Genomic DNA, 14668 nt, shown 5'->3' on the forward strand with positions numbered 1-14668 from the left:
ACTTTTTTGTGCTCCATTGTTATTTCGAGGTAACTGATCTTGCAAACATCAGTATGAAGGTGTCCTCCTGCCATCTGCACAAGTCATTCATGCTTTCTCATGAATACGAGTGTCTGCTAGGGGAGCTCTGTACTCTTCAGCACAGGTTTAAGACCAACTGGGGACCTCCTGTCGGACAATCTTGTAAAAACTTCTCAAGGAGAAACAAGTGGGCTGCCCCAGAATTGACTCCAGAGATCCTCTCATGCTTTGCTTTTCAGTCTGTGGAAGAAAGAGAAGAAGTTAAAGACTGTGCAACCGTGACCATGGTGGGAACTTTTCTTACCGTGTTAGGGCTCCCCAGTGTCCTCACGTGCAATAACAGAAAATTCCAAAATGGTCGGTCTGTGTATCAGGTGTGATAGAAATCGAACTCTTAATTACAAAAGCTGTTGTAAACCAGGGCTGTGATCTGGAGAGATAGACGAAAGACATATGGCAGTACCCTTATGAACAAAGGGGACTGTCAGCTGAATCTGTAGCACTCGTGGCTCATACTATGAGACTACCATATACAAAACACACCAGCCAACAAATGAACAACCAAATGACTGAAAACTATACAGAACTTTTAAAATGTCAAAGTCCCGGTTCAAGCTCTCAGAAATGTTCTGTCAAAACCTAAAACAAGCCATTCTTGCTAGGAAATGAAAATGATGCAGACCACAATGGAGAGAATTTGACAAGATGGCCTACATGACACATTTGGTCAGAAGAACTGAAGTTAAATGTGCTACTACAGCTTACTAAATCTAGAAGGGCATTGTTTTTTCACACAAGTTAACAGGATGATGCTTTGAGCAGCAAAGGTATCTAGTGTTCTGTTCACACAGTTGACCATTACCCATTGCCTACTATTAGAGTTTAGATTGAAAACACAATTACATGAACAACTGGGGGGAAAAAAAAAGATTCAGATTATTAATCATGGAATTTTAAGCAAGATGCGGAGGCTCCTCTATGCTGAAGCAAAGGAATGGCATAGCCTGGCTCAAGAGTGAAGCTGGGAAGGCCTTTTGGATTTAAGTTCAGTGTCAAACAAAGAGAGTGGGGTGAATTCAGAACTTTCTTTGGAGGGAGAGACACAGAAAAGATGAAGAATGGGGACAAGTGCAGTGCTAGCTCCCTACATAACTGAGTAAGTGCAAGTCCTACAAAAGGATCAATGTGAGAAGCCAAGTGCTCAACAATGAACATGACACGCCTGCCAAAAAGACCAAACACTTTAACTGTAGAAGGACATGCAAACAATAAGTATGCCACATGGTCTTGGCTTGTTCTTGGTTTCATTTTTTTATTACAATTTTACAAATCAGTGCATAGTCCTGAAAAGACAAAAGAAACAGTCAATCTGAAGTAACAAAAAGGCAATCATTCATTCTGCTGATTTCCAAGTCTTTGCAGGCCTGACAGGCACTTGTCACTCACCCAAAACCCAGCTGTCAGAGCCCACTAGAGGACAACTATAAACTGACATCAGCCGGGTGCAACACAAACATTGAGAATATGCTCAAAACTGAGACAGGTTGTCACTTACATTCACATCCATTACTGCTTAGCTGTGATATATTTTGGGGTGACAAAAAAGGAAGACATAGTATTTTTATGTAAAGTTTTTGTTAGCTTTAATTAAATTCAGGCATGGGAAAAAAAAACAAAAAAAAAAAACACAACGGGCACAGAACCTGAACACATATTTCAAGGTTAGGGGGGGTAAGTGGGGGTCAGCCCGTTCCATGATGAGGATGGATTGCTTATTCCACTTATTTATGGAATGTGCAAAGAGAAGATGAGCAGAATCAGTGTAAGGAGCTATAGGTGGCAAAAACAATAAAAAGGCTCTGGATGAGGGGACAACCCTGACACTCCTCATTCATGCTTTACATTCAAGGAAGGTGACATGATGAAGGCAGGCCAACCACTTAAAAACAACAGGGGCTTTCACGTTTGGGCTCAACATGATCACCCTAAAAGGTAGCTGCTAATGCAACAATCTGTTCTTCATGTTGACCCAGGCCGGAGCACCCATTCTCTTTCAGTCAAAGTATAACACAGCCCCCCATGTGGCATTCAAAGACATTTAAGGTAACAGTCACATACACAATAGCCACTATGAGGGAATTCTTACTCAGAACAAAACGTTTGAGCAAAATGATAACATTTATGAAGAAAAGGTCAGAACAAAATGTGTGCCTTTCACACAACACAGCACCTGAGGAGTCCTGGAATAGAAAGGAACATCCAGACCCTCAAGGCTGTAAACAGGTACAACCCTGTAACTGGGAGCTACCATCCCACTCTGATACATTCAAAATGAAGCAGAGGGCAATCTTGGTAATAAGTGGTAGGGGCAGGATAGCCCCAGCCACTCTCTGCTTGAAGGTCCAGATGACACACCTCCACACCACTAGCCCCAAGGTCCCCTTCAGTCTTCAGGGATGACAGTATTGCAGTTGCCATGGTAAATCTTGATCAGCTTCTCACAGCTGAAGTAGAGGTGAAAGACGTCTGCATAGCCATGATCCCGCCACCAGGTGCACAGCTGCCTGTTCCAGGAGCAATCAAGCACATGAAAGAGGGATGGGTACTCCATGCCCACCATGGTGAAGAAGTCCTGATCCCCCAAGTGGCCATGAAAGTGATACTTGTCTGCCAAATGGCTTAGCAGCTTGGGCTCCAGTAGGGAGTTATAGAGCTCTGAGTGCCTCATTGCCTCCAGATCCAAGAGCATCACTCCACTGTTGAAGCCTGGTTGACCATCAGGAGGTGGGTCACCCACTTTGGAGCTGGGGTTCTCACGGCGGTACTGCCAGAACGTGTGCCTGAAAGTAGGAAAGACACAGAAAGAAAGATTAGAAAATGGACCAATGTAGTGAGGGACAGGGAGAGCCTGCCACTGCATAATATGGCAGCCTCTCAGGGCACTTGGAAGACAACAGGGTCTTTACTCACTTGAACCCATTTAGTTAAACTGGGGCTATCTGACTCAAAGGACCTGCAGTTTGTGTGTGAGGGGGTGGGGACATGAGTGAGTTTTCACTGCTGGCACCCAATCACAGTCCTACTCATTAGAAAACAACTGGAGAAAACAGTTTATAAAGCAGAAGAGTCGCCATCTTTAATCAGTGGCTTTCTGTCACACAAGAACTGAAGGCCACTTCTGGCCCCTAAAACTGTGTGGCTTTTGTTTCAGCACATTTCTCATGGTGTCGGCACATCCCTTCCATCCCACTCTGGACAATGCTGATTATTCTTTACTAGCAAAATACCCGCGCTTTGCAGCGGTGAAGTACTGCCTTAAAATTTTTATTAAGAAGAAAATTAAACCTTTTTAAACTGAGGGAAAATATACCAATAATTATTTGTTAAGGATGTCTTTGTATACCACATTGTGAGTTCGGCCCTCCAGTTGTAATATGACCAAGCTGTGCGCTGAGCTTACTCTTAAGCATGCAACGTACAGTTGGCCATGTGAACAGTAATCGTGTTTCAAATTTCACAGCTTGGATTGCTGCTGTCATAATCGGTTTGAGTTTCATGGTTTGTTTCAATTACGACAGTATGTGTAGGACTTGTGTTGAAGAGACATTTAGCATCTGTCAAGTGTTGTAAGTATACAACTGGTTTCATTGATAACTTCACATCCAGCTTTTGAGAGTTTAAACATTCATAAACATCAAAGTGTCCACTACTGAAATCGTCACCTGTCAATCTAAGATGTTTAAGAGGCATTGGCGGTTGTTGAAAGGTGTAAAATATTTGGCCATTCCGGTACACTTGAAAGCGACAACCGAACAATTCACCGGCAGCCATCATCTCGCATGCAGATGCATAGGTGAAGGGCTTAAGCATTTCACTCTTATAGTGCTCCTGTGTAGTATAATTATCTCCTGTACCGTCATCAGTCCACACCTTGAACCTGTCCCAGTCATTCAATACATAAGACACAATGTCCCTCCGGATATCAAGAGTGAGCCTGATATGGCCGTGCAACATGTAACAAAGAGAATGGAAAAGGCAGGTGCAATCTCTGGGCATGGAAACCACTCGGTAAGTGACAGTTCTTTGATCGATGGTGATCACCTCGATAGACATGTTAATGGGGGTATGGTTGGAATGATAAAGGAAATGGGTTCCTGAACAATGTAAAGTAAGTCTAAAATACCTAAACAATAACTATAATCGTAATAAATGAACAATAAAACAGCAGAGAAGCCGTGGATTAAATAAAAAGGCTGTAGTTATCAGCAGGGAGACGTGAATCCCGTGGCGAAGCAAGGAAGGGAATGTAGAGACTGGGGCGATGGACGGCCTTATATAGGCAGGCAGCCAACAACGTGTGAGGCGTTGGGATGGGGACCCAACGCCGCCTCACACGGTGACCGAGCTGCAAGCTATGGACGTATAGATGTACATAAGTAGGATTTAGTTAGGGTTGGGAACCCGCATACCAAATTTCTTGAAGATGGGCCCATAAGTAACAAGGACCGTTGAAATGTTCAATATGGCGGCCGACAGAGGCATCATACCACCGAAATAAGTACCAAATTTCAGCCTTCTACCTACACGGGAAATTGGAGAATTAGTGACGTTGGAAAGTTCAATATGGCGGCTGACAGTGGCGTCATACCACCAAAATAAGTACGTACATTGGTTTCGGTTAGCACAGGGAAGCCGCCTACCAACTTTCGTGAAGATGGGGCCATGAATAAGAAAGTTCAACATGGCGGATGTTGTCGACCGTTACGTGTAGAATTTCGAAATGAAACCTGCTTAACTTTTGTAAGTAAGCTGTAAGGAATAAGCCTGCCAAATTTCAGCCTTCTACCTACACGGGAACTTGGAGAATTAGTGATGAGTGAGTGAGTGAGTGAGTGAGTGAGTCAGTGAGGGCTTTGCCTTTTATTAGTATAGATCTGTTTTGGGAGCAAAGTGCAGCCAAGATCAATAGTGGAGAAAAAAAAATGAATAAAATCTATGGGATGCAAAGATGGCAGCTGGCTGTCATGGTACTGTTGTCCACTGTTTAGCTATATAGAACTGCTCTGTCTTGTTCCTTAGTCTTGTGGTGACCCATGAGCATTGTGGGCAACATTGGTACCTCACAGGTTTTGTTACCAAATGGCTCAGGTGCTGTCATGGTGGTGTCTGGGTGCTCTGCCAGGAGTTGTAGTTTCTCAAATATGGGTTGTTACACTAACAGGGCAACTGGAAACTAGCCTGGTATAAGGGAGCATCCTTAGGCAAGGAGTGGCATCCTAGTTATAGGTCTGGTTGCAGCTGTGCAGGCAAAACAGTTGGACTGGCACATGATGAGGCCTCCATTCTAGGGAAACCCAAAAGTAGGATGGAGAAAAGCCACCCTCAATCTGTAAGGCACACCTCAGGTAAGTAGATTTGTGTTTTCTATTAAATAAAATGAATTGACATATTGGCTCCAGGCGACTAGAAAGGATTAAGCAGTCTGGTAAGGTATAGGGTGGCATGGTATTTTTAGCCATTCTTGTCTATTGTTGTGCTGGACAGTGTTAACGTGTTTAATTGTTGATTAGAAGTGCAAGAAACTATTTCGCTAGATGCCAGTAATCCCACTACTACCACCTCTATTACTTTCTCTGACCCAATAATACAAAAATGAGTTTAAAAAATGGATCACAGGATGGGCCAAGCATAATACCACCCACCCATCAGGAACCAGATGAAGAAAGCAGAATGGTGGCCAGCTTTAACCATTGGCTTTCTTTCACACAAGAACCAAAGGCTTCTTCCTTTATTTGCAATTTAAGACTCTGCTCACAATGAACAAAGCCATCTTATCTACAGATTGAACTATTTATGGATTGATTTTTTTTTTGCAGAGGATCTTGCAGTATGCTTGCTAAGGCCTGATGCTTTTACAAAAGGAGTTTGCTATTAAAGGTGTAAAGAGACCCAGAGGTCCAGCTGCAGGATAAGCCAGATCATCCCAGGGCTGGCACAGGTGGGTGGGTGTGTAACATTTTTGTGACTTCTTATAATGCAGACACAGCATTAATGAGCCCTCCTTATTATATCTCCAGGGCTCATTCAAGGAAACATTGAGCAAGCAGAAACGAGGATCCCAGATGGCATTCGTCATCACAAATTGTGGAAACACAAAACACACGCACACTTTCCACCGCAGGATGAGCACCTGCTCTTGTATTCACATCTACAAAGCACCACACCAAAGCTGCTCGGTGCATTCTCTTGAGCCTTAACCAATAAAGGAAATCTGACAAACCTGGAAAAGACTCACCTTAGATTTATTAATATTTGGTTTCTCAGACACATGCAATTTTTCTAACAAACTGGAACCAAACATGCAGTGCTTCGTCCTGGTGCCTCACAGCCCCGGCTGTCTGGTCAATGTTTTCTTACAGTTTACATATCCCCCTTTGTACATGCATGATTTTTCCACAAGGTATTCTCACATTCTGACTGGTTTAAGTTAACAGGGACTTCTAAAGTGGCCGTGAGTGAGTGAGTGAGTGTGCCCAGCAATGGACTGGCACCCCATCCAGAGTTAGCACCTTCCTTGTACTTCATGCTGTATATGGCCTTGGAACAAACACAATCTAAAATGGGGTAAATTTAATTAAAAAAAGGTTGAATTAGTGTAAGCTGTCCTAATTCGGTTTGTTTAGAAGAAATATAATGATTTACCTTAAGAGGTAGAAGTACACAATAAACAAGAATAGTTGTGCCAAATTTGAAATATTAAAATGTGTGCTTCAGTTAAAATGTTGAAAGTCTAAATATCCTCAGTTGTAATAGGCAAAGGTAAGCCAAAGGTGGAAATGTAGCACCCAAACCGTGCAGTCTTCAAGGTAGTTGCTATACAGATATCAAGTTGTCACAAATAATATATACCATGACTGTGAAAAAACAACTTTGAAATGAAAAATGCCAAAGCTATCCTTTAGTTCAATTCAGAGACACACACTGCTGGAGCCTGTCTCGGCAGAGCCAGGTCATGGCAGAAGAAAGCCCTAAACAGGAACCAGTTGTTTGCAGAGCCTGCTGACACATCCACACTCATATAGGGTCAGTTTAGTTTACTAGTCAGGTAACATAACACACTAATCTACAAGATGTCAAGAAGCAGCAGCAAACCCAAATAGACTGAGGGACATCAAGCAAGCACAGGTGGAACTGTAAAGCAGCAGCACTAACCATTGTAACACCATCCTGCCTGACTACTGTTTGTTGTCCTTTTTAATACTGAAAATGTGCCGCATACTATGAGGACTGTTGCTTAACACACTGTTTGTCTGCAGCAAAGTCCGTGCCTTTCCTCCTGTTCAATGATGTTTGCATAGTGTGGCCAGTCTACAAGGTGTGTGTTCTGCTTTGAAAAGGCAAAACAAAAAAAAAAATGATCTATAGCTGTGCCATGTACCCACCCTGGTGAGGATTGTGGTGGCAGAATGCCAACTTAATCCTACAACTCTGGCCTCTTTCAGTCCAGAAAATCGTCTTCCTAGACTGCTAAGATCTCCATCCTAGAAACATCTTTAGACTCGCTTGGGGAAAAGATCCCAAGGTACTTGAACTCCTCTACACTTGTCCCTAAGTTGACATAAGAAAGTTATTCATCTCTGGAGGAGACCACAACTTCAAACTGGAGGTGTAAATTCTTATCCTGACCACCTCACACTCCAGTCGACGTAGACATTCACAACCTGATAAGCCATCATTTGAAAATGTACTGACACACTTTGATACTCCAAACATGAGGAAACAAGAGGCAATCCTGGATAGCCCTCCACAATAATATTAAATAGGATTAACTTAATGCCACATTTTGTTTTAATTTACATTTATTTGCTTAGTGGACGATACAAAACAGCACAACATAATTGAGTAAACATCAGTCTGGGGGAAACATGCATTATAGGGCAAGGTCACAAAACTGACCATTACAAATGGAGAGTGCACTACAAAATATATGCCAGCTCAGACCCTAGGCTACAAAACCTAACAGCTAATATCAGCCAGACAGAAACTCACCAAACAAGAGAGTCTTTAGATGCTTCTTAAAATCCTTGAGGATGTCAGCAGCTTGGATGGAGGTGGGCAACTTGCTCCACCAGCTAGGAGTGACACATGAAGAATTTAGACTGAGATTTAATGCCATGTAAAGGTTTCATGACCAGATGCCATTCACTTGCAGATCGAGAAGGCACACAGGACTTCACAAGTGTATCTGGATATATACCTGTAGGTGCTGACCCACTGACTACTACTGTAGGTAACCATCAAGGATTTGAAATTAATACATGCCGCTACAGGAAGCCAATATAGTGATCTTAAAAGAGAAGTAATATGCGCCTGCCTCGGCTGGTTGCAAACCAGATGTGCTACTACATTTTGAATCATCTGCAGTGGCCTGGTGACACAAACTGGTACTCCTGCCAGCAGAGAGCTGCAGTAGCCCAGACGTGACAGGACCAAACCCTGGACCAGGAACTGTGCTGTATACTCTGTCAGATATGGTTTGCTTTTGAGGATATTTTACAGAATGAACCTGCAAGACTGAGAAACCATAACAACATGATCTCTAAAGTATAGCAGGCCATTGATCATTACCACAAGGCTATGTACCAACATAAGCTGAACAGATATGGGGTGCTAGACAGAGATGGGGTGCTGAATAAACGGATGAACTGAGATAACATGATGGTCTGTCTTTATGAAGGTGAGATGGAGATGGTGTTCCTTCATCCAGGTTGCAACATAAGTGAGACATGCAGAAATTCTAGCTGATGTCGTGTGGCCCTGTGGAGGAAACGACTGGTACAGTTGCATATAATCAGCATGGCATGGTTTAAGAAAAACCACAGAACTTGATAAAGGGGCTTAATGAGATGGTGTATACAGAGGAGAGGACACAGCACCAGTTCTTGGGGCACCACTGTGACATTTCTCCACACTAGGACACACAGTAGGATCTGTCCAAAACTACCAGAGGGCAGTACCAGTCATGCCAAGGTCAGAGAAGCTGGCACGAAGGATCTGGTGGTTGATCCTGTCAAAGGCAGAGGAGAGATCTAGCAGGATGAGGATAGAAGCCGTAGCCTGCAGTAATGTATTGGCACAGTAAAAAGAGATGTTTGTGTTGAATGACCCTTCTTGAAGCCTGACTGAAGCAGTCAGATCTGTAGAAGAAAGGTGGAGACTTGGTTAGAGAGAGAGTATGTTCCAGTGTTGGATAGAAAGGTAAGGAGACACACTGGTCTGTAATTACATATTTGAGACGGGTCAAGAGTAGAACTCTTGAGAAGAGGAGTTATTAGGGTGTATTTGAAGAATGTAGGAAAAGTTAATGTGCTACATGAGATTCTCCTGCACTTCTGTATCACAGAAATATAAAATGGTGGAGGAGCCCCAGTACAGAGTGGTGTATAAAAAATGAGCCCAGTTTTACTGTTGATGCCATTAAGAGTTTTATTATAAAAGAACCACAAATGTCATACTGTCACACTTAAGATGATTTGTTAGTATTACTAGAAAATGTTAAGAATGTTAATGACCACTTTTAAACTGCCATTGTAAAGGTCTGTGTGCCAAAACATATTTATGAAAATGGACCTCAAACCAGCTGTTGTGATAACTGTCTTGTCAACTTAGGTCTGAGTCACACTACACCATTTCAAGTTATATGCGTAAAAAAGGCTTCAGTTGCTGGATCTTGCAGGCTTGAAGATGTCAGACTGCAGGACTATGAATCACAGGGGATAACGAATTACATGACTCCCTCGTGACTTCTCAACAAAATTTCAAAGCTCCTATCACACTACAAAATTATCAGGAGGGTAACATATCTTGGCAGCCAATCAATATGGAGCATCTTTCTTTTTTCTTCTCCACTCTGTCATGCTAAGTCCTAGACAAGATATCAAATAGACATTTGTGCTGGTTCCAAAGTTCCATCAGCCTCTTCTCTGTTTGCACAGTCCAGGACACCCAATCTCTCACATTTCTTTAGGCCGCCATTACTCTCGTCTTTTTTTTGTAGACCTGTTGAGTTTTTCTTTTGGTAGCCATTGTATTCACTCCACTTTTATCAGAGTACTCAATGCCTGCCAGAAGTGACACACATTTACAACTTGCTATAAGATCAAACCTGTTTGACTTTGCCATGGATAGTTGAGGTGCTGTGACTTGCTGGAGATGTTTCTATATACAACTAGTAGTCACAAGCGCATGCTGCAGTGGTCTATGGCGCACTAAGATTATGAAAAATGAAGGCAACAACTGAAAAATCAATTCAAGTTTCACATACCCAGACAGTGGCTTTACCTCTTTTCATATGACCTACAATGCCAGCAGCAACCGCTGGAGTGCAGACTGAGGGGTTTCTTGGTTTCAGTGCATTGCTCAAAGAACCAATACTACAGCACTTTTCACTAGCTGCTGAAATATGCATTTTGTAGGAGCACTTCGAAAAGAATACTGTCAGCTTTCAAGAGCCTGTGTGCATATAACTCTCCACAACTGAAATATGTTGTTTCCAGTGAATACAGTGTCTCTTCCCTTCGGCAAGCTCCTAGATAAGAGAATTACCCCAAAAAAAAACCACCAGCGGGAAGTCTCATTCACGTCACCTGGCTATGTATGCCGCTGCTAAAATGAAGTTGGGACCCCTTATGTGGTGGGCTATAGTTTTGTGTGCCACTTTGTATATTGTACTGTGGCACTGTAAAACCCTCAGTCAACTCAAGAAACTCCCAATATGGTAAAGGTAGTCCCCCGTTTATCTCATTCTTCTTTATGACTGATCCTGCCCCTGTCCAAATCATAATGGTTATCACTATTAGAGTACCATTCACATTATGTACAGTACACAATGATGAATACTGTTAACTTTAGCCCTCTTTGGGCAGGATTACTTTTACTCCAGGAGGTGGGAAAAAGTCTGTGCTTGAGGTGGCCCGGTATGCAGCAGTACACAGACCAGCATTTCACAATTCTTGCCTTATGAGCACCAGTAGTTAAAATATTTGTACTGTTTTGTACCACATTATCAACCATTATTTATAATTACAATATGTCCATTCAAACCTCAAAGGGGACCCCTACCCCTCGTTTTGATATTATTTGTGCATATCAGCATGCCTCAGACCTCCGAGGGAATACCCCGTCGCCATGTTATTCCGGCTGCACCACAAGAAATACCGACAGTTCTTTCTGCCCACTTCAGGCACTGGTTAAAATAATTCTTACTGGATGAACTCTGTAATAGTCCTGTCTGAATCACTGAAATCACAGAAATCCAGCGACATGTCAAACTGCATGCAGTGATTTAAAATGGGCTATTTTTCTTTTCTTTTCTTTTCTCTGGTGACAATGACTTTAATCACCTGCCAGTGTAAACTGAATTCTGTCTGAATACGACTTGAAGGTGGTACACGGGATGGATGGGCATCCTGGCCAGGAAACAGGGAGATCCCTTACCTGGACAGGAAGCCATGGGGGAACATAAAGGTATCCCGAGCAAGAAAGGGAAGGAGGTCGTACCTGGATTTTGGTGGCCCTAATGGATGGATGAACATCCCAAACAAAACTTGTAGTTCCTTACCCGGGTGGGAAGCCCCAAATAAATGGACAGGCATCCCAACCGAACATGGGCTTAATACCTTCCTTGACCAGAAAAAAAGAAGAGAACAGGGAAGGACTGTCTCTAGGGGATATTTAATCCCCCCAGGTATTAGATGGCAGAAGCCCTACATATCAACGCCCATTTGAGAAACATCAGGGAATGCTGGGAGTGTATAGTCTGGCAGTGCAACTGTTCTGGGGTCCACGGGTGTCGCTACAGGGAGATTCTCTCTCTTCAATTCACAGGACTTCCATATGACCCGGAAGTACTTTCATTGGGCAGTGGCTCTGACACCGGAAGTACTTCTGGGTCCTCAATAAAAAGGGTCGCAGTCCCTTGTCCAGCACATTCAGAGCTGGGAGGAAGGAAGGCAACACTTAACTGGAGGACGTTAGTGCAGTAGTGAGAAGACAGGTGATTTATGGGGTGGGGAGAGAGAGAGAGAGAGAGAGAGAGAGAAAGAGAGAGATTGTTTGGTGCTTGTCAACTTTTGGAGGTATTTTTTATTTGAGCCTGGGACTGCATTTGTGTGATCGTGTTTGGGGCTTGCTAATGGCCCAGTTCCAGGCGGTAGTGGAAACAAATAGCAATGCAAACTTTTAATTCTAATTTGATTTGGATAAAGCCATTGACTAAGTAAAATTAATGTGAGCAGAAAGTACTACTTTACTTAAAAGCATTACAATACACACATCTTCAATCAAAAATAAACAAAACATATAACATACTTACAATGAAAGAAAATTGAACCATATTGCAATTATTAAATCTTTAGGCCATGATAGTTCTAAGTTCTAACTGTACTTCATAATTTCAGAACAAAAGCATCCTTTCTCCATGAGGATCATTTCCTAGATAAGTAGCATGAAGGAAAGTTAAAAACATGAAGACCAAATAGCATTTCTGAAAATTCAAAAGGTTTAGTTTAGTAGTGTAAGGCAAGCAATATTAGTTAGGCCTCTGAGCATCATTGCACCTTGATCCTGCTTGGAAATGCATCTTCATACAATTTCAGCAAACTACAGTATAAGGCTGACAAATATTGTCAAGAGCTCAGCGCATCAATGGGTCTATATGGATAAGTGTCAAATAATCTCAGGTAATATTTTTCAGGTAACAAGCAACAGATCAACAGAGATCAGGAGATAAAAGGACTTGTTTGTGTCATGTTGTGATTTTCATTATCCTGAAATGTGACATTAAGTTGACTGGATACCCTAAAGTACGAGTGTGCCAGGTGATACGCACAGATCAAAAAACAAACGAATGGGTAAAGCTGGTTGTCACAACACTGTACATTTTGTATTACATTATCTGTACAGCTCTCAGACCCAAGATGTGGTGAAGAATGCAATATAAAAATAAATCTGAACAGACACAAGTCAATAAAAGGGTATTATTGCACTCATGTGAGCTTTCAGAAAATCAAGCAATCATTTAGGCATCACCACACGAGGCACGCATGCACTTTCACAGCTCTGTTTAATCATTCACATATTAATATTTATATTAAAGCTCCCAGAACACACACAACATAATCAAAGCCATACTCTTCCCAGCATTCCACGTGCACTTTTTTTTTTCTTCTTCTTAAGGCAAATGAAATCAGTGCACAGTGCTGTTCAAGGAGGTTCTGCTGGGAAGCAGTTGACTGGGACTGCAGTGCTTTGCCAAACTGAAAACATGAGTAGCCAGTTACAGGCAAATGGAATGTTCAGTGTAAGCGGCATAATATGCACATCACTGGAAAATAAAACATCACGTAAGCTCAGAAAAAGGTACACTCTGCGGAGGCTTTGCTGTTTGCGTAGTGCAGTTAAATGGGAGCTGTCAACACAGTAAATTAAAACAAGACTGCATGCGCCACAGAGACGTACACACTTTCCCAAGCAGCCCCCCGCTGCAGTTTAAGAGAAACATTCACCTTTCCCATTCTAATTTATTAAAGGGAACACATAATTAAGAATGAGCGTCTGAACAAGGGGCTCTCGAGCTGCTGTCTGTAGAGAGAGATTGATTGGGGGGTGGGGGATTTGCTGACACACAGCAACAGCTAAGAGACAAAGTGTCTTCTTCTCTTACACTCAGAGCTAATCTCTGTCTTATCTGTAAGCAGTGTGAGCTGAGGAATGCTGTCAATACGGCTCTTTCTTTTCATTTCAGATGCAAAGCTTTGCAAGTGCTTAACCAAGAAAAATCTCTTTGTGAGATCTCCATTTTTGGTAATCAGAAAATGTTAAAAGCAGCAACTTGCACCTGAGAGGGCTTTCTTTGCGTGTTTTGTTCCCTCTATTTGTGCATGAACTGTGGCATAGCTCAGGTTAAAAATCCCATGGAGCCAACATTGATCCACTTCTGATTAGGTTGTTTGAAGTAATAAAGAGGATAAGAATGTAAAGTTTACTGACACCCACCAAAACAGCCTAGCGTATGCTTCTCAGTGCTACTTGTGGGCAGCTGCTATAGTGTATTTAAAAAAAGAAGAAGAAAAACAGAGAGAAGAACAAAATAAATAGAACTGTTAACAGGAAAAGAAAGCCAAATTGAAGACCAAAAGCTACAGCATACATAAATGTTAGAGGGGTAAGAAAGGAAGAACACCAAGTTAGACACAGTGCTTATTAACACATAATTCATAGTCTGGGGCTCCTTTGTGGAGAGAAACCACAATATGCAGGCAAACATTAGGCGGTTTGGGCTCATGCCACTCCTGAAGAGTGGTGGGCAGGCAACACAAGCTTGGCATAGCAAAGCTTTAATGTTTACTGTTGGCCAATTAGCAGTAAAGCGGTAAGACTCCGAATCAGACAAGCTGATTTATGCCACCTCGTGTTGGCTCTGAAGTATGCTGCTGGGGTTTAACATCAACGGAGGAGATGTGACAATCTGAGCGCATGACTTCTGCTTTAAGTGTTCTGTTCCTTTTGGTAAACAGGAGCTTCTGTCCTGTAGTAGACACAGTGAAGACACAAGAATTAAAAAAAAAAAAAAAAAGGTCACAGCATC

General features: G+C 42.4%; 1 protein-coding gene across 1 annotated transcript; it reads right to left on the reverse strand.

The window, feature by feature from the left end:
- Nucleotides 1-289: 289 nt before the first annotated feature.
- On the reverse strand, nucleotides 290-12444 carry LOC120520374 (xyloside xylosyltransferase 1-like). Its single transcript, XM_039742790.1, has 2 exons — nucleotides 12395-12444; nucleotides 290-2861 (listed from the first exon to the last, which is right to left on the reverse strand). The coding sequence occupies exon 2, from the start codon at nucleotides 2768-2770 to the stop codon at nucleotides 2465-2467; it is 306 nt and encodes a 101-aa protein (XP_039598724.1). The 5' UTR covers nucleotides 2771-2861; nucleotides 12395-12444; the 3' UTR covers nucleotides 290-2464.
- Nucleotides 12445-14668: the final 2224 nt, after the last annotated feature.

The sequence above is a fragment of the Polypterus senegalus genome, unplaced genomic scaffold (assembly GCF_016835505.1).
Source record: "Polypterus senegalus isolate Bchr_013 unplaced genomic scaffold, ASM1683550v1 scaffold_569, whole genome shotgun sequence".
In the NCBI taxonomy this organism is placed as follows: domain Eukaryota; kingdom Metazoa; phylum Chordata; class Cladistia; order Polypteriformes; family Polypteridae; genus Polypterus; species Polypterus senegalus.